Genomic DNA, 19730 nt, shown 5'->3' with positions numbered 1-19730 from the left:
TTGTAGTAGTGTCAACAAAGGATAATAGAATACAATTACTCCTAGCAAAATAAAGCAGGGTTTTTCTTTACTCTCCAGCTAGGGGGAAGGAAACAGTGGCAAGAACCAAACATATCTGAAAGAAGCATCAGATAGCATTTGCAAATATGCATTGGCAAGCTATAGTTACAGCATTTGCAAATATGCATTGGCAAGCTACAACAAACGCACAGAGAGTGTTTTAAAATGATAACACAAATAGGAAAGAAAAGACTTCTTAGTCAAATAAACACCAAAGGCATTGCAAGATTCACATAACCAAATAAAAAATCGGCATACTTATTGAAGGAAGTTGAGGTTCCACCCCAAAACTAATTGGCAATGGGGGGAGTAGTCCAACTCCTTATAACCCAGGCTAGGTCCCTTAACATTTCAATGTGGGACAAACATTCTCAACACGCCCCCGCACGTGTGGCGAACTTTCAAGCCTAACACGTGGACAACACATATTGGGTGACGTGGGAGCACGTGTGGCCGTTGGGCCCAACACGTGAAACCTTACTCTGATACCATGAAGGAAGTTGAGGTTCCACCCCAAAACCAATTGGTAAATGACACAATCAAGGTTCGAGTGGATCCTGTGTTTAAGTTAGTAGCACTCAATACCTTAGAGTTTCTCATGTTTTTATGTGAAGTTTTCTTTGCTGAATAGCTGATCTTCTGTTATTCCCCTTTCATCTTTTTGTTTCAGACATGCATATTTAATTGTTAGTGGTTTTTTTTTTTTTTCAATTCTTGGTGAGCTTATTGCCTTCCATTTTCTTCTGGTCTTACTTATAAATTGTCTGAACAATAAATTGGCAAGTTTATTTGTGCAGATCAATGCAGTGGGAACATGTGGGAACCAAATTATAAATCAAAACCTTAGGTCAAATATTTCCTTCCATTTGGGGATTATTTGACCTAATTGGGAGTTACTCAATTTAATCGGGGGTTACTCAATTTAATTGGGAGTTACCTGTTTTAATTGGGATTGATTTGATTCCTACCATAATTAGGGATTTGATTTAATTCAAATTCCTAATTAATCCAATCTCACCACTCACGGCTCCGGCCACCCGGTTTACACCTTACATATATATCTCCGTACCCTATTTAGCTATTGTTTTCTCTACGAATCAATTGAACTAACTTAGGCATCGAAGGGCCTTTGGCCAACACCTCCCGGGTGTGGTCCTCTTATTTCGATATATTTTGCAGGGAGAAAGAGGCGGTGAAGAAGAAAGGAGAATCTTTCAATAGAATATTCTCGTGGGAAGAAATCGCTCCCACAAATTGGTGCTTTCATTAAGAGCGCGAAATAATACTCAAAGCGTGCTCCAAATCCATTTTCCACACTTTGTTTCAAACAATCAAGGTTGATACAAGACGTACGAAGAGCAACACCACCACAACGGGCCCGTCTCATGGTTTCGTGGTGGAAACCACGCTGCAACCGCACGAAACCGTGGCTGCCAACACCTTGCAGTCGCCTCCTCATGCTGTGCAGCCACCTCCAGCAGCTGGAGTTGCAGAACAGCCACTGCAGACAGCTGTTGGAATTGCAGAACAACCTTTGCAAATAGCTGCTGGAATTGCAGAACATCCGCTACATGGCCACATGACCTCCACAGCCTTGCAGTCGCACGCGACGGCTGCCGGAGCTGCTCTGCCGTGCCATTCTATGGTCAGAACACATCAGCAGCCGCACCACTCAACTGTTGTATTTGCTGCACAGCCCCATGGCTACTCCGACGCCATCCCAGTCTTGGAGCAGATCCATTCTCTCCCTTCTCTGCAACCACACTTGACGTATGCACCCGTGTGCACATCTAACGGAGCCCTAGCCCATATGCCATTGGGCCCGGTCCACACCTCTCTACCTGACTTACGCAGTCAAGTGGGATTTTAATTCACGGGTTGATCAACTCGCGCAGAGGGTCGACAACCAAAACAATCTAATTGGCCAACTACTCAGGCATATCAATTTGAATCAAGGCGCTGACTTTGGAGCCCATGACGAGGAGAGAAGGATCCGCGAGAATACTGGCGAGTATTTTGAGGGATCCCAGACTAGTCAGTCAGAGACAAACTAGCAGGGGAGAGAACGAGATCGTGCTGACGAGACGCGGACATCTGCAAGCCATACTCTGAGCCGGTCGATGATCCATTCAAGACTGGGCTCACAGGGGACATGAGTCCGTGAACGATTGCGTGACGAACGCAATGACCGACACTCACTAGCCTGCTCAAGAACCAACTCGCGGCGACAACTCGGGGAGGAATCTTTGCAAGCTTAATCCACCAATCTGCCTCACGAGCAGGGCAACTAAGGAGGTCAACCTTTTCAAGTTGACAAGGAAGTCAACCATCCCCACATGAATCACGAGGGTCGCCAATGTGATCGGCAAGTCGTGCACGCTGAGGGCGTCGAGAAGCTCGTAAACGACCGACTTCATAACTTAAAGATTGGCAGAAATTTTGAAGATGCTCTACGCAGGGAGGTGGACCAAGCAAACTCTACGCCTTTCACTGCCGAAATCGAGCAGGCTGCTCCCCCAAAGTGATTCTCAACGCCTTCATTCACGCATTTAAAAGGGGATTCCGATCCCGAGAGCCATCTAAAGCACTTCAAAAGTGTCATGATCCTCTACAAGGCCAACGACGCGCTGATGTGCAAAGTGTTTGCAATGACCTTGCTAGGAGCAGCCCAAGACTGATTTCACACCCTGCCAACCGGGTTGATCAGCAGCTTCAAGGAGCTAGCTTACACCTTCACCAAAGAATACACTTCTTACCGGACGATCAAGAAGAACCCTGACCATATGTTCAACCTACACAAGAAGTATGATGAACCCCTTCGAGATTACATCAAGAGGTTCAAAGCAAAAAGGGCAAACATTATTGGATGTGATGATTGAATCGCATCATCGGCCTTCAAGAGAGGCTTGCCAACTAAGTGTGAGCTGTATTGCGAGCTGACCATCTCTCTCTGCCAAACACTGGTAGAAGTCTTCGGTACAACAAAGCGCTACGCACTTTGGGACGATGACCGGATCCCCCCAAAGAAGGCTGCCAAGCAAGCCAATCAACTGGTTGAGCAGGCAAGCCAAAGGAACAGCAGGATAAATGACAAGGATGGAGGCAAGCGCGGATTACAGCCTCAGGGAGGTGCTTCAGTAGCCGAGAGCTATACCAAGTTCACTATCTCGATACACCAGATCCTGGTCCAAGTAAAGAACATGCCTTGGTTGAAGAAATCATCGCCTTTGAAGGGAAACCCAGCCAAGAAGGATACCAGTAGATACTGCGAATTCCATGAAGGTGTTTGTGCCTAATAAACCCCGGCCAAGAACTGATCGAAGGAGCCCATTTTCTTAGCCCTAACACTCGCTCGTGAGGATAAAACGCGGCGTTTCTCCAAGATGTCTGGCCTTCCTAAAAAGCAAAGGAAAAGTTGTGAAGGCATGATCATCTCGGCCTTGACTATAGGCCGAGGCCGAGGCCGAACAAAATCACGGCCAAAAGCACTAAGGTCAGATCATCAAGTGGCAGCAGAGTCCCACGTTTCATTTAATGAAGCAATGCCTCTGTTTATGGTAGCAAACCCACTAACCACGAATAAGCATTTAATGCACGAGGGAAGATGGGAGGTGATTGAAGTCAGGATTTGGTGATAGGAATCAGAGTGATTAGTGATCGGTTCATAATTGTATATCATTTTGTACCCTTCTAGCTTATGATTTGGTTATGTTTTTTGAGTTAAACTTGTGCTTTTAATCCTTTTTGTGTTTATCTTTCAGTTCATTGAGCTTTAGGTAATAATGATGGCTTTAGAGAGCATAATTCATGCAATTCAAGCATGTTAAGGCCTAATTTGGATGAATGGATGAAGAGCTTAAAGACAAACTCATTTTGGCTACAGCCCCCTGCCAGTCCAGTTCCGTAGGTCATATTGCAAGCTTTGTTTCAACAACCTACATAGCTCGAATGAGGCCACATTCTTCATGCAAGTTGTTCCAATTGGTGTGGACTATAACATATCCAAAATTCAGCCCCATTGGATAAATCTGGAGTCCGTTACCTAGCAAACACAGAACCATGCTCAGGATGGATCTTATCAGCGCGGAAAATGAGTTAGCAATTTGTTTCGGCCTTAACTTCTTCCTCCGACCTTGGATTGGCCCAAATAACATATGGCTGGAAAGAAGACATTCTGAACTTCAATTTCGAGTGCTTAAAGTCCTAATTTGATTAAGAGAAGCCCAAGTTGTAAGCCCTTGAAGTTGCTGGTCATGCTGACCTCAGCATGTGCTGGTTGGATGCTTGGTCATGGTGAGCTAGGTATGAGCTATCATTTCTGGTTGGAAGCTTGGTCATGGTGACATGAAGATGAGCTAGGGCTGCTGGTGGGATCTATTGGTGAAGTGCATCAACCAATTCAAGATTTTCTAATACAAGTGCATCACCCAATTTAGATTTTCTAATACAAGTGCATCAACCATTTCAGATTTTATAAAACAAGTGTTGTATGCATTAGCCATATTGAATTCAGATTTTCACTTCCCCTAGGCCTATAAATAGGGAAGTTCTCTAAGCTTGTAAACACACCCCAAGGGGGGGAGCTCTCAAACACTTCTCTAGAGCTCCCTTCCCTTCTCTCCCTCAAATTCTCTTAGTTTCATTTTCTAGTTTTCAATTGTTATAATGAGATCTTTGTGCTGAAATTCTCCTTAAGTTTTTCCAAGTTCTACTTAATTTTCATTGTTATGTAAATTCTTTTCTTTAGTTTCAAGTTTGATTAGTTTCCAAGTTTCAATTATGATTTTTGTTCTTATTCATTATGCTTATAAGTTAATGTGCTAGTTTGAATGATTGATCACCATTTAGGCTTGCATGTTAGCTATCTTGGTTTGAATTAAGAGTAGACACCATGCTTTAATTCGAATTGAACTATGAATAGGAAGAGTATGTATGAACATTCGACAACAGGGATTAGATACATGCTTGGTTGTTTAAATTGTTCTTCTATGCTTAATGGGTTCCTAATGCTTAATTTTAGGTTAGACAACAAATGATCAAATTAGGGAATTAGGAACACAAGGTTATGACCAAACACCATGGCTTAATCATACATTAGCTAGAATCAATCCGTTAATCTAATTGAACTTGGGAACTTATCTACTTGAGTTAGTTATTTTCTTTCTTCCTTGTTTTATTTATTTCCTTTCTTTTTCATTTCTGTTTTGTGTAGGAGAAATGAATTGGATCATTCAATCACCAATCCTCGTGGGATCGACCTCGCACTTACATACGCTATACTACCAAACGGCTCGTGCACTTGCGAGTATCACAAGTTGAGGATGCAACTGAATCCATTTTGGTGCAGCTGTATCTACACAACAATTAGACGCAGACATTCTCACAAGAATTCTTGCAGTTTGAGAGATTGGGTCACCAACTATCAGAAACAATAAATACGTCTCCACGGCCAGAAGCGCAGAACCCACGATCAGGGCGACGGCTGAGATTCACCGGGATTTATGGGGTCACACCACCATGCTTCACGATCCCAAATGTCAATTGGACTACCCACTTGCTCTAATCAGGCTCCACCATGCGGATTTGTAGCCTCGATTACTCCTCCAAGAACTCTTCCTATAAATACAAGGCTCAAGCTACATTCACAGGGTTCAAACACCAAAGAAAAGCCTCTCACGGAGCAAATTATATTTTCCTGTAATGCACTTTCAATATCTTTACTTGCTTTCCTAGGAGTAGTGTTAGTTTGTAAGGAAAATCCATTCATCAATATATCATACGACCCTTGATTTTCAAGGCGCCGGAGCACCATCTCTGTTACTCATTCATTCACCCCATATATCATACGACCGCCGCTCACTGAGCAGCGCGCCGAAGCACCGCCCAAAACCCACCATCAACACCACCCCTAAACGGCCTTGTAGCTCAGGCCGTGAACCTTACAGCCGAGATCAATTCCTCTCTCGGCTACAATCGTTTGATTAGAAGACGAGTTCAAACAGGCGCACCACTTGACCATTCTATCCACATCAACATCTCGACGCACGGTAGACCGTGCTGTCACGCCCGTGCACAACCGCACCGCATCCAAAAGATGGAAGCCACGTGTTAACGCACATCCCCTCGGCCCGGAACCCCAGGCCGTGAGATTTGCGCAGTCGACAAAAGGGCACGATCATTACACAAAGGACTACTTCGCCTGGAAAAAGCACCTTGAAGAACTGGTCGGTGATGGCCATTGCACAGAATTCATTGCAATGGGGGCTATCCAGCATATCAAGGATCGTGACGCAACTGCCAATGAGCCTCCACGAAAAAAGTCATACGGATCAGCACGATCCTAGCCGACTCTAAGAGCCCGAGCTGACCACCGGGGAGCAGTAGAGAAAGATCAAGAAAGCGACTTTTGTCTCCCAAGCCGTCACCAGCTACCTAGTCATGGAAAACAATCCTGGCATCATCTTTTAAGAGAAGGAAGTTCAAAGACAACGGAATGCTCATCACCTCCGGGGTATTATCCATGAAGCTCATCACGTATCAGCTCGGCTCCAAGCAGGCGGCCAAGCCTCACTCACCTCCATTGAAGACAAGTTATTTTTTATGCTACCCATAAAGTTCGAGCTTATCTTTCCAATGAAGTGTTCACGAAAGCAATCGACACGTCTCTGGATGTAAGCCAAACGGGTCACTCATCGACACATCTCTACACGTAGGCCAAACAGGCCACTCTCATTGACACGTCTCCGGACTTAGGCCAAACGGGCCACTTCATCGACACGTCTCCGGACGTTGGCCAAACGGGCCACTCTCTATGACACGTCCCCGGACGTAGGCCAAACAGGTCACCTTCGACACGTCTCTGGACGTAGGCCAAACGGGTCACTCATCGACACGTCTCCAGACGTAGGCCAAACAGGTCACTCTCATTGACACATCTCCGGACGTAGGCCGAACGGGCCACTCTCATTGACACGTCTCCGAACGTTGGTGAAACGGGCCTCTCGCAACGACACGTCCCCGGACGTAGGCCAAACAGGTCACCTTCGACATGTCTCTGGACGTAGGCCAAACGGGTCACTCATCGACACGTCTCCGGACGTAGGCCAAACGGGCCACTCTCATTGACACGTCCCAAGACGTAGGCCAAACGGGCCACTCTTATCGACACGTCCCCGGATGTAGGCTAAACGGGCCACACTCATCGACACGTCTCCAGACGTAGGCTAAACGGGCCACTCTCATCGACACGTCTCCGGACGTAGGTCACACGGGCCACACTCATCAACAAGTCTCCGGACATAGGCCAAACGGGCCACTCTCATCAACACGTCTCCGGACGTAGGACAAACAGGCCACTCTCATCGACACGTTTACGGACGTAGGTTAAACGGGCCACTCTCATCGACATGTCTGTGGACATAGGCAGAACATGCCCGGAGTCCCTTAAGAGGGACCCTGGCACTTATAAGTTTCCTAATGGAGACACACAATCAAGATACTGGTTGGTTTTTCGAGCAGTTCACAAGTCAATATGTGAATTGAAATTGGAAAAATAACTGAAATTTTCATAACAAGCTGACCAACCGGCCAAGTTCAACAAAAAGAAGATGGTCAAATAAGACCAATTATTCTAAACAAGAAAGCAGACTACAAAAGCTGAAAAGAAATAAAGAAGTCTTCATATACTCCAAGACGCCGGCAGGAGACCTCTGATTTGTAGCCTCTTCGGCATCCACCTAATCAGCCACGCCTACAGCAGCTCCACCTGCCTGTTTCACGACATCTGCCACCATCTCATCAACTACGTCCCTTGCTCTATCCTCTACAGCTACTGCCTCTTCGTGCACCTGCTCTACAGTTCCTTCCATGTTCACAACATTAACCTGCTCACCTTGTACATGGAACAAGTCAGGGCAGAGCGTCTCGATGTCTCCGTCTAAATTGCATGGAAGGGAGCAGTCCCATCTGCGTAGTGCATGTTGCCCAACTTGTACGCATCTATGATGGCTTCGAACTTGGATTTTTTAGCAGACTTGTGGTGGACACGAAGTCTAGCCAGGAGCTTTTCATAGCTGAGGGAGATGTCAGCATTCTTGAGCTCAAAACGGAAGTAGGTATTTTTTTTACTAGCCAAGTTAGCAGCAGAAGAGCTAAGCTCAGAATCTTTCTCGACAAGGGAGCTTTTCAGCTCGGATGTCATCGCCCTCAAATCAGACGTCTTCTTCTCATAACGGATTTGCTCGGCAGAGAGCTTGCTAATGAATTCAGCATTCTTCTTCCCCAACTCGCTTAGCTGAGCAGAAAAGGGGGCAACAACAAACGAGTTCCGGATAGTCTCAGCATAAAAAATCGCTCATTTTTTAAGCAAATGAACTGTTGCTTTCCTTTATTTTTCCAATGAAAGACTTGAAAAAGTATCAAGACCCCCAGCCCGATGGATATGATTAACCAGCTTGACACAAGCAAACGAGCTTCATAGAAAGTTTATCTTCAGCAGATTAGACACGCCTACATCCCCTACAAGACTAGACTTGTCCACCTTGGGATCAACCGCTGACGTTGTAGAAGAGCTCTTCGCCCGAGCAGATGTCGTCTTCTTGGCCGCCGCCATCCTCACCTCTAAAGGAGTCAACGACGATGAAACAACTCCACGCTTGACTGCTCATGACCCAACTACCCAGTTTGATCTTCATCCCTCGACCGATGTAGACAACTCTAACTTCAGAGAGGAATACCAATATCTCCTTGCCTCTCAGTAGGTGAACTAGTTCACGAGCGAACCACTTCACGGAGTAGATCACGGTCTCCAAGTTGTCTGTAGGAGGCTCGAGTGGAATATCCCGAATATTTTGTATACCTCAAATCTCCTTGTTATCTACACAAACAAGATGTTTAAACCTTGCTGCTTCCATCTCTAACATCCTGGGCAAGGGGCACACCACCAACTTCCTCCCGGTACTCACTTCGCAGTCACCAGCGGCCACCACTGCTCCATCTTTCTTCAGCCACCAGTCACGACGACAGCCAGCCTGGTGCTCACCGCAAAAAAAAAAAAACAAAAAAAAAAAAAAAAAAATGACGAAAAGGAAATATTTGTGCTCGACTTACCTCGGGATGCACATCGACTCCTTTCTTCGACAAACAGTACAAATTCTCCAAGATCTCTCTCAAACTAGAAAGTAGAGAAGTTAAGTTTGTGATGTGAAGAAGAGTGAAGAGAAGCCCTACATTTACACAGATTGGGCATCCTAGGTCAAGAATGAATCGCAAGCCCGTTCCTACTGGGAACCCAACTCCAAGAACAGTCAAAAGCCCACTCCAACAGGGAACCCAATTTGCAAAAAGAGCCCAAATCCAATAAGGAAGCCCAGTTACAGCTGGACAGCCCAACAGTTAGTGCACACCTCCTCCATGCCACCACGCGTCATGCAGAAGCTAAGGGGCATTTGTGGGAACCAAATTAAATCAAAACCCTTGGTCAAATATTTCCTTCCATTTGGGGATTATTTGACCTAATTGGGAGTTACTCAATTTAATCGGGGGTTACTCAATTTAATTGGGAGTTACCTATTTTAGGGATTTGATTTAATTCAAATTCCTAATTAATCCAATCTCACCAAATCGGGGAGGAATAATTCCTTTCTATTTGCTGAATTATTCCTCTGAAACCCTAGCCTCCGAGGCCCCTATAAATAGATGGCTACACACAAGGGTTGAGACACGTCTAAATTCATACTGAAACTTTGCAGAAATTATCCCTCATATACCCTAGCCGCCATACTCTCTATCCCTTTTTACACAAGGCTCCGGCCACCCGGTTTACACCTTACATATATATCTCCGTACCCTATTTAGCTATTGTTTTCAATACGAATCAATGGAACTAATTTAGGCATCGGAGGGCCTTTGGCCAACACCCCCCGGGTGTGGTCCTCTTATTTCGATCTATTTGGCAAGGAGAAAGAGACGGCGAAGAAGAAAGGGGAATCTTTCAATCTAATTTTCTCGTGGGAAGAAATCGCTCCCACAGAACAGTCGATGAAATATTTGAAAAAGTTCGACCAATTTTTGCTCCATTGAGGTATATTCTGTATATCCAGCTTGCAGCATTTGTTGTCATTGATAATCCTGGTTCTCTTCTTCTTTATAGTACAAACTTTTATATGAAATGAAAACACAAAGAACAACCTAAAAGAATATGATTTTAACCCACAAGTTAATGTGTGCCCATGCTTAAGGCCAATGAGGCAATAACTTGTTTTTCTTTCTACAGCAAATGAACGGTTTGAGTGAAAAATAGCAGAGCATGTAGGATTATGGATTAGAACCCAAACCCAAGTTTTAAAATCTTCTGACCAAGAACTACTGAAGAACTTAACTAGCTACAAAATGTTTCCTTTTAATATTTCTAGTCAACTTCAAGAGGACCATGATCTTTGGCTGAAGAGTTGTTGAAACTCTGCCCTCTACCTGATTTTCCCAAGAGCGTGGGCCAGACTTATCAACGTTAAAAAGGCACGGCTCCTCCATTTTAGTATTATTAAGTTATAATAATGGTATCTTTGTTGAATTAATGCATGAAATTATATTATTTCAAAACCCAGAGGGTAAGTAATGCAAAACCAACAGTCTTATTCAATCAATATTACATCATAGTAATTTGTTGTAGGTACGTAGTGAAAATCATATTGGCCAACTTATACATCCAACCAAGCACATCGATTTATTGTTCTTTCCTTGGCCTTTTATGCTTTTCGCATATAATTATTGTTGTATTTTACTAATTGTTGTCGTACCAAAACTGTTTCTGAAGATAGTCAACCACATTGTCGTCCACTTGGAAGGCCTTGGCTAGAACATCAGGGTTGATGGGAGGCTGGGAGCCAAACACTGCTTTGGCTATGGTGATCACTCCTGGGTTCTGGCTGCTAAGCCCAGCGAAGGCTACAGCGTTGACTTTTCCCACATTGAGTTGGAAGTGAATGAGGCCAATTGGGAACACAAACACATCTCCCTTGTTCAACACTTTGGTGAATAGGCGATTGCCATCACCGTTGGATGTGACGAAACCAACATAGAGTGTTCCTTCCAAGACCACAAGGATTTCGGTGGCACGAGGGTGAGTGTGAGGAGGGTTTAGGCCATTTGGTGCAAAGTCTATGCGAGCCAAGGATATGCCGAGAGTGTTCAATCCTAGTAGGTTGTCCACATTCACGGCTGTCACATTTGAACCAAGCGGATTTTGTGTGTTTCTTGGATTTTGGAGGCCAGAAAAGAAGAAATCATTTGCATTGGCAAGCTTTGGGTCCTTGCAGAACTTCCCATTCACAAACACTGCGCCTGCACCGAAATATCCACCTAAGCGAAACGGAACCCACATGATATATTAGAGAGATGATCAGTGAGATGGTCAGTATATATAGTACAAATAGCACATACATGTGTAAGGGACAATACATATATATATATATATATATATATATATATATATATATATATATATATATATATATATATGTATATGTAAAATTATGTACTAATAGATTGTTCATGCATGAGAAGGCATGCAAATGCATATAGTTAACACAAAAACAATCTTCATAATATTCCTAATGCCTTAGGAAGAAAATAATCCATGTGGAAATAATTGCAGGGCAGAATATAATGAATATAATTAAAGCATACCAGCAGATTTGGTGTCATTAAGTGCTACACAGAAGTCCTGAAGAGAACTGGGATCAGAGGCTGAGACGAGGAAGGTTGCAAATGCCAATATGGCAAGAGTGCTTATGAGGAAATGAACACCTTTCATTGCAGTTAGCTTAATTAGAGCTAGGTTGCCTCAAAACTTTCTTTTACTGTTTTTGCTTTGTGTGTAGAGAGTTTTGGTTTGAGGGTGTGGGATGAAAATCCTTCATGGGTTAGAAGCCTATTTATAGACTGGAGAGAATGAACTGGTCTTGTACTCTTGGATATGATTTTCCTTGTCGAAGCAGGTAAAGATTTGAATATTGTAGTATTTAGAGGCAAGTCAAGACTTGGTATTTGACAAAATCTCACCTTTAAGTTTAACTATTGAACAATCAATTTCCTATATATATGTTAGCACTAGAAAAAGAAAATTCAGTTGTGATAGAATTTTGAAGAACTTTGACTCAGCTCTACTGTTTGGTGTTTCAATAAAATAAGTTACCTTTTGTAAAGGGTTATTAGGGTTGTTTAATTATAAGACAAGGTCAGGTGAGGAAGAATATATTCATATAATTATGATGATGAAAGACCAGGTATTCAGAGTTGTACCAAAAAGAAAGACTAGGTTAGGAGATAATTATATATATTTTTAGATTAGGTGGTATTTAACCAATGGAAATGTTCAATGTTTATGCTATATATGGATTCATTCTACAAAGAGAACGATTTTCATTTCCTAATTAACATTGATGGTGACAATTTGCCTCAATATAAAATTTTACAGTCAGTCCACCAATAAACGTTGAGTGCATGACTTTTTCTTCTTTTTCATTTCTTCACCTTCTAGCTGGTTTGAAAGTGGTCTTGCTAAAATGGATTCTGGTTTTTGGTTTAAAGCTTGCTCAGGATAGAGGTATTCGTAATCTGTTGGTTGAAATGGATTCTGCAGTGGCTATTAAGTTGATGCAGAATTCTACTGCTCTTGGTTCACATCCTATGATGTCTCTTGTTTCAAGCTGTTGGGAGCTTATGAGAAAGTTTGATACCTGTGCTCTTCAGCATGTTTATAGAGAAAGAAATGTGGTTGCTGATTGTATTGCTCAGTGGAGCTACAATCTGGACCTAGGTGTTTGTTTTCTTGATATGGCTCCGAGTTGGTTTGCCTCTAGCCCTGTTGATGATTTGCTAGGAGTCACTAGGACTCGGTTGGTCTGTAGTGTGAGTAGTTGCTCTGTGTTTCTAGGGGTTTTACCACCCCCAGTTCATAAAAAAGAAAAGAGATATTTAGTTATATACGTACCCATTCTTAGCACTAAAACTATAAATAAACCATACACCATTTAATTTCTATAAACAAACCCAAAACAACCCCAAAAAATGATAGTTGGCCTCATTGAATTTAATGTTGATTATTAAATTACTTTGATGCCCTATTGAGTGTTTTGGGTTTTGTTATGAGGTTTTGAGGCTGGGTTTGTTTTAAGAAATCAATAGCAATTTTGTAATTTAAAAGAAGTTAGAAGCCTTTTTGTTATGTTATAAATGGACTTTGGGTGTGTTTCTAAAGTCCATTTCATATAGGATTTTTTATATATAATTTAGGCTCCTATATTGGATATAATAGTGAATCTCCCAAAAGAAAACTAGTCTTGCTCAAAGCAGCCGCTGCTCCTGATTATTTTCCATTTGGGGTTACCTGGTGGTGTTTTTTTAATTTTTTTTCACATTGTGTTTTCTTTTTGGTCTTAAAGCACATATGTTATTCAGATAATTGGCAGGCACACCTAAATTCAATCTGATTCTGCTTAACTTCAAATGATGTTTACTAACATGACTGAGTAGCTTTTAAACAGTCCCTCCAGTAATATTTCAAACAGACAAATGTGTCATTTAATTTTTATGGAAATCAGTAAGTCGAATATATATTTTTTAATAACCCTAGTTGCTATGGTTGTAGATTATAGAATTTTCAACGTGAGAAAGTATATAGGGAGAAAGATGAAAAAGGGAGAAGAAAATGTGAAACAGATATATGGAGATTATGAGAAGATGAAAAAAAGAAAAAGAACGTGGTCTGAAATCCACCACAATCTGTCCTGTTCGGCCCGGTCCCTTTCTTCACTACAAGATACTGGAATTGGAATCGGACCAAACCAGTCTAGTTTGATTTTTGGTCAACTCGGTTTGGTTTTTGGTTATTCCGATTTTTTTTGGCTCAATTCAGCTCGATTTTTCAGTTTGAATGCCCAGAGAGAGAGACATTATAGGAGAAGGAGAGGAAAATAGAAGAAGGCAGAGAAAGAGGAAAGAGAAGATGATTGTGTGGGTCAATGGGTCTCAGTCAGGTGAATTTGTGTTTTCTTTTACCAAATTCTACATGTAACCTTTTCAAATCGATCCAACGGTTGAATTTAATGTCCGCACTAATTGCACGCAAACAACTGTCCTCGAGAGAGAGAAATTTCTACGTGATTTGCCCTAGAGCATGGGCCAAACTTATCAATGTTAAAATGGCAAGGCTCCTCCATTTTAGTATTATTAAGCTGTCATAATAATTGGGCCAAAACCAACAATCTTATTCAATTAATATTACATCATAGTAATTTATTGTAGGTACGTAGTTAAAAACATATTGGCCAACTTAATACATCCAACCAAGCACATCGATTGGTTGTTCTTTCCTTGGCCTTTTATGCTTTTCGCATATAATTATTGTTGTATTTTACTAATTGTTGTCGTACCAGAACTGTTTCTGAAGATTGTCAACCACATTATCGTCCACTTGGAAGGCCTTGGCTAGAACATCAGGGTTGATGGGAGGCTGGGAGCCAAACACTGCTTTGGCTATGGTGATCACTCCTGGGTTCTGGCTGCTAAGCCCAGCGAAGGCTACAGCGTTGACTTTTCCCACATTGAGTTGGAAGTGAATGAGGCCAATTGGGAACACGAACACATCTCCCTTGTTCAACACTTTGGTGAAAAGGCGATTGCCATCACTGTTGGATGTGACGAAACCAACATAGAGTGTTCCTTCCAAGACCATAAGGATTTCAGTGGCACGAGGGTGAGTGTGAGGAGGGTTTAGGCCATTTGGTGCAAAGTCTATGCGAGCCAAGGATATGCCGAGAGTGTTCAATCCTAGTAGGTTGTCCACATTCACCGCTGTCACATTTGAACCCAGCGGATTTTGTGTGTTTCTTGGATTTTGGAGGCCAGAAAAGAAGAAATCATTTGCATTGGCAAGCTTTGGGTCCTTGCAGAACTTCCCATTCACAAAAACTACTTCTACACCCAAAAAAAAAGTTACATTAAACTTTAGTGTTAGAGCTATTCGGAGGTAAAATCCACGTGCGTAAGTGGAAACCACTTGATATATATATTAGAGAGATGATCACTAAGATGGCCAATGAATATAGTACAAATAGCATTATTCATATGTAAAATTACGTACTAACAGATTTTTCATGCATCAGAAGAAGCTATAGTTAACAGAAAAACAATATTCATAAACCTAATGTCTAATGAAAATAATTCATGTGGAAATAATTGCGGGACAGAATATAAATAATTAACACAAGTATGTATTAATGCATACCAGCAGATTTGGTGTCATTCAGTGCTACACAAAAGTCCTGAAGAGGACCGGGGTCAGAGGCAGAGACAAGGAAGGTTGCAGATGCCAATATGGCAAGAGTGCTTATGAGGAAATAAACACCTTTCATTGCAGTTGGCTTAATTAGCTAGGTAATAAAGATTTGGTTTGAGGGTGTGGGATGAAAATCCTTCATGGGTTAGAAGCCTATTTATAGACCGGAGAGAATGAACTGGTCTTGTACTCTTGGATATGATTTTCCATGTCCAAGCAGGTAAGGATTTGAATATATAGTATTTAGAACCAAGTCAAGACTCGTTGTTTGATTAAATCTCACCTTTAAGTATAACTAGAAGGTATATATTGACCAAAATTTTATATTAATTTTCTTCCTTCCAGATCCATATATTTTAGGGTTTGAATTTTTTTACTTCAAATTAATTGCTTCTTCTTCTTTTTCTTCTACTTTAGGTGGTATTTAACATTGATGGGGACAATGGAAATGTTCAATGCTTATGCTATATATGGAATGGATTCGTTCTGCCAAAGAGAATGAATTATGAAACTCATTCTCCCATTAACATTGATGGTGACAATTTGCCTCAATATACAATTTTACAGTCCTTCCACCAATTGCTTCTGTCATTTCCACCTGCACCCTAGAAATTTGAGTGCACGACTTTTTCTTCTTTTTCATTTTTCACCTTCTAGCTGGTTTGAAACTGGTCTTGCTCTCTGTTCTCCCATTTGGGGTTAGCTGCTGGTGTTTTTTTGTTTTTTTGTTTTTTTTGTTTTTTTTTTCTTTTGTGTTTGCTCTTCTTTTGGTCCTAAAACACAGTTGTTATTCAGTTAGTTGGTAGGCACACCTCAATTCAATCCGACTGGACTGATGGTGCTTTAACTTCAAATGATGTTCACCAATTTGACTGAGTCCCTTTGCAAGTAATATTTCTTGAATTGGTTGGGAACCTTTTCCGCGGTCGAGACAAATCGGTCATTCATTTTTTGTGGAAATCAGTAAGTCTTGTTAACTTTTTTTTTTTCATAACCCTAGTTGCAATGGTTGTATATAATAAAACTAGAATTTTCAAAGAGAGAAAGTAGAGAGAGATAAGAAGGGAAAAGAAAATGTGAAACAGAGATGGAGAATACGAGGGACGATGAAAACAAGTAAAAGAAAACGTGGTCTGAATCCTTCCCTCTTTGTATTTCCGCCAAAATCCTTCTCTCTTTGTATTTCATTCAAAATAACTTTCTACCGATTTTAACTAAGAATTAGCAACCAAAAAAGAGAGTAGTGTTTCTGGAAATGCTCAAGCTTAGATTTACACTTCTAGCGATAAATTTTCCTTTGGTCAATAGTGAATAATTCATTAAACAGCCCAAAGGCAGCAAAGGTAATACAAGCTAAGAAACATAAAGGGATACATGATTGGATAATATAGTTGAAATCAAAATAAAATCCGGAATCGGTAACCATCAACGAAGTAAACTTGACATAAAAATTACATAACTACAAGAAGAGATTAGGATGCTGAGGTTGGTCGAGATCATATAGCTCCAGAAAATGGCTCCTAGAATCAGGCTCACTGCAGAAATTATATCCAATTTCACCAACTCTACCCAAGTTTTCCAAGTCTCCTAGATCTTCATATATGTTGCTTGTATTGAAATGAGGTGTACCATTGCCAAAATGCTCGAGATTATTAAGTTCCTGCAGGATAATATGCACATATTAATACACTTAGGGAAGCCATATACTTGTATTAACAGATACAGATGCATGTAAGAAAAATTAAAATGTAATAACAGTAGGGAAATTACACCATCTAATTTAAAACTCATGCTTCAAGCAATGACATTCTGTAGTTGAGAACTGTCAGTCAGATATTACTATAAGCAGTAACATATATGTCTTTAATCAAGAGCTCCAGTTCCTCATTCGTGAAAAGACCATTGCTAGAGCCCTATTGCTTCGGAGCTGAATTCTCAGTGACATTCCAAAGGTGCGATTCTCTAAAGCCCTAACCCCCAATGCTTGATTATGAGTTTTCTTATAGCTTTAGAGTTGATTTGGATTCTAGATTTGCTTATCTTGATTTTATTGGGGTTATTTTTGTAGATTCTATGTGAATGTTTGATTATATTTGATTGAATTTGGTTTTCATTTGCATGTATGATTTGATTGTATTGAATCCAGATTTTATGTGTATTTCTAATTTAATTTTGATTGAATTCAATCGAAATCAGCCTAGATTAGGGTTTGTTGAGTTTTATAAAGTATAGAATTGGACTTCAACGTAGGATTAGTTATGGGTATATGATTAGTACGATTAGAGCTCTATAGTATTATGGCACTGGTAGGTACTGTGTGAACTCTGATTTTGGGAGGATTTGAATTTTCTTTTCTTCACACCCTTTCTATCTCCATTATAATTTATAGCCACAACGTACAGACTAAAACTAAACCAGAGAAGCTTCTACTGCCCTTTCAACCTCCTTCAAGCCCACCTTTCTATCTGCAGATTAATGGCAACAGAAGCTAATATTCCAGAAGCTATATCTGTCATGGTAGGGTATTCTTGAATCTTGATTACTCTAACTCAAATAGCTTACTCTGTTTCTTCTGTAATCTCATGATCTTTGTATGATAGAATTATATCTTATCTTATAATTATGCGTTATTGTATAATTTGAGTTTTTAATGAGACGAGAGAGTAAGCTTGAGTTGAACATTCTTGCTCAAATTGACTTTTTGATATACTATTTCAAATGGGTCTTCTCTCTGCTTTATCACTCCCCCTCTGTGATTTTTGGATATTATTTCAAATTTCTACAACACAAGCTTAGATTGGTTTCAATATTAATTCCAACTTGTTTTCTCTGATTTTGGTTCAATTTGCAATGGATTTGGGGTAATTTTGACTAGGTTAGGTTTCTCTCTCAGATAAAGGGTTAGGGATCCATGAGTGTTCAGCTTTGTTCCGTTGGGTACTTGTTCATTTTCTGGATTTTTCTTGGAAAGATGACTTTGTTCTCGGTCTATGAATTGTGTATATGTTTATTACTCTACTGTCTAATATACTGCATCAGCATGTTACTGATACTGAGCTTTTGTATCTATGTCGATTCATTCTATATTTCTTCAAAGTATTATTTTCTATTGGAATAAAGCCTGTGGAATGCATGATTGTCAATTGTTGGTAAATCATACAGGGTTTCTATTTGGTCTTTACAAAGAGTGTGCGGCTCCTTAATTAAATCAAAGGTATTTGTGATATATATGTATGCAGCCTCCTGAATTATGCTGACCTATTCTGGAATTTAATATGTAGTGGTTTTGGCAAAGTAATAAGTTTTATGTATTGGGATCTTTACTGTTGGAATTTGGGTTTACTTGCCAAGGGCTCAATAACACTCTATCAAGTTAAAGGAAGCTCTTACTTTGTCAATTTATTTGGATCATTATTCTTAGTTACTGTACTTTAGATATTTTATACTACTTTCTTTACTCCTTGTCAATTTATTTGGATCATTATTCTTAGTTTCTGTACTTGGTGGTTTTCTTTTCTCAAGGCTAAGAGGACGCACTGTGAATGGAAAAAACACAACATGACTGCTGAAGTAAGCTAATAATTTTAAGGTTTTTTTTTTAATTTTCTTTAAATGTTCATTGATGATCATATCTCATATAATCATTTTAAAGTGCTCAAAACAGGGTTCCAAGCTAGCAAAAAAACAACATGCAGCTGTTCTTGCTGCAACTATTCTACGAGTACGGCAAAGGAGGGCTATAAGAATATGTTTCTGTTTCTAATAATTTCAATTTTTCTGTTTTAGAATAAATTTATTGTTGATGAGTGTCATAAGAAGTATGCATTACAAAAGATGGCAAAGCTTTGGCAAGATGTGAAACCCCATATTTTTAATATTTCATAAATTAAATAATTACATTATCAATCTCCAAAAAAATTATATAATTAATAATATATATATATATATATATATATATATATATATATTAATTGTATAGTAAGTTACGTAAAGATAGCTATTAACTAATAGCCATTCAAATGTTATTGCATGGTTTTATTCATTTCAGCACTATTTATCATTATTATTATATATATATATATACTTACTTTACAAAAACTATTAGAAAAACATATATGCTTACTAAGCATTGTTGAAAACTAACGTGTTGCATGGTGGTGTCCTCAAAATCCATTAAAGCTTCTTCTAACCAACTCTAGTATACTATAAATAGGTCTACTCAATAGTTCATTGATCATAGGTACTTCAAGTGTGTTAGCCTCCTAAAAATCCTAGACGGAAGAAAGAAAGAGTGAAGTGAGGTGAGATTTTGGAGAAGTTCAAAGTATTTGAA

General features: G+C 40.4%; 2 protein-coding genes across 2 annotated transcripts; both read right to left on the bottom strand.

The window, feature by feature from the left end:
* Positions 1–10682: 10682 nt before the first annotated feature.
* LOC110769560 (germin-like protein subfamily 1 member 11) lies at positions 10683–11919 on the bottom strand. The gene is made up of 2 exons (XM_021973556.2): positions 11746–11919; positions 10683–11418 (listed from the first exon to the last, which is right to left on the bottom strand). Exons 1-2 carry the CDS (start codon positions 11870–11872, stop codon positions 10841–10843), a joined length of 705 nt encoding a protein of 234 aa, XP_021829248.2. The 5' UTR covers positions 11873–11919; the 3' UTR covers positions 10683–10840.
* Positions 11920–14279: 2360 nt separating this feature from the next.
* Positions 14280–15506, bottom strand: LOC148291171 (germin-like protein subfamily 1 member 14). Its single transcript, XM_088245674.1, has 2 exons — positions 15347–15506; positions 14280–15036 (listed from the first exon to the last, which is right to left on the bottom strand). The coding sequence occupies exons 1-2, from the start codon at positions 15471–15473 to the stop codon at positions 14477–14479; spliced, it is 687 nt and encodes a 228-aa protein (XP_088101800.1). The 5' UTR covers positions 15474–15506; the 3' UTR covers positions 14280–14476.
* Positions 15507–19730: the final 4224 nt, after the last annotated feature.

The sequence above is a fragment of the Prunus avium genome, chromosome 8, assembly GCF_965620075.1.
Source record: "Prunus avium chromosome 8, drPruAviu1.hap1.1, whole genome shotgun sequence".
In the NCBI taxonomy this organism is placed as follows: Eukaryota; Viridiplantae; Streptophyta; class Magnoliopsida; order Rosales; family Rosaceae; genus Prunus; species Prunus avium.
The sequence above is the reverse complement of the archived record's forward strand: the minus strand, read 5'-3'. Positions and strand labels throughout refer to the sequence as shown.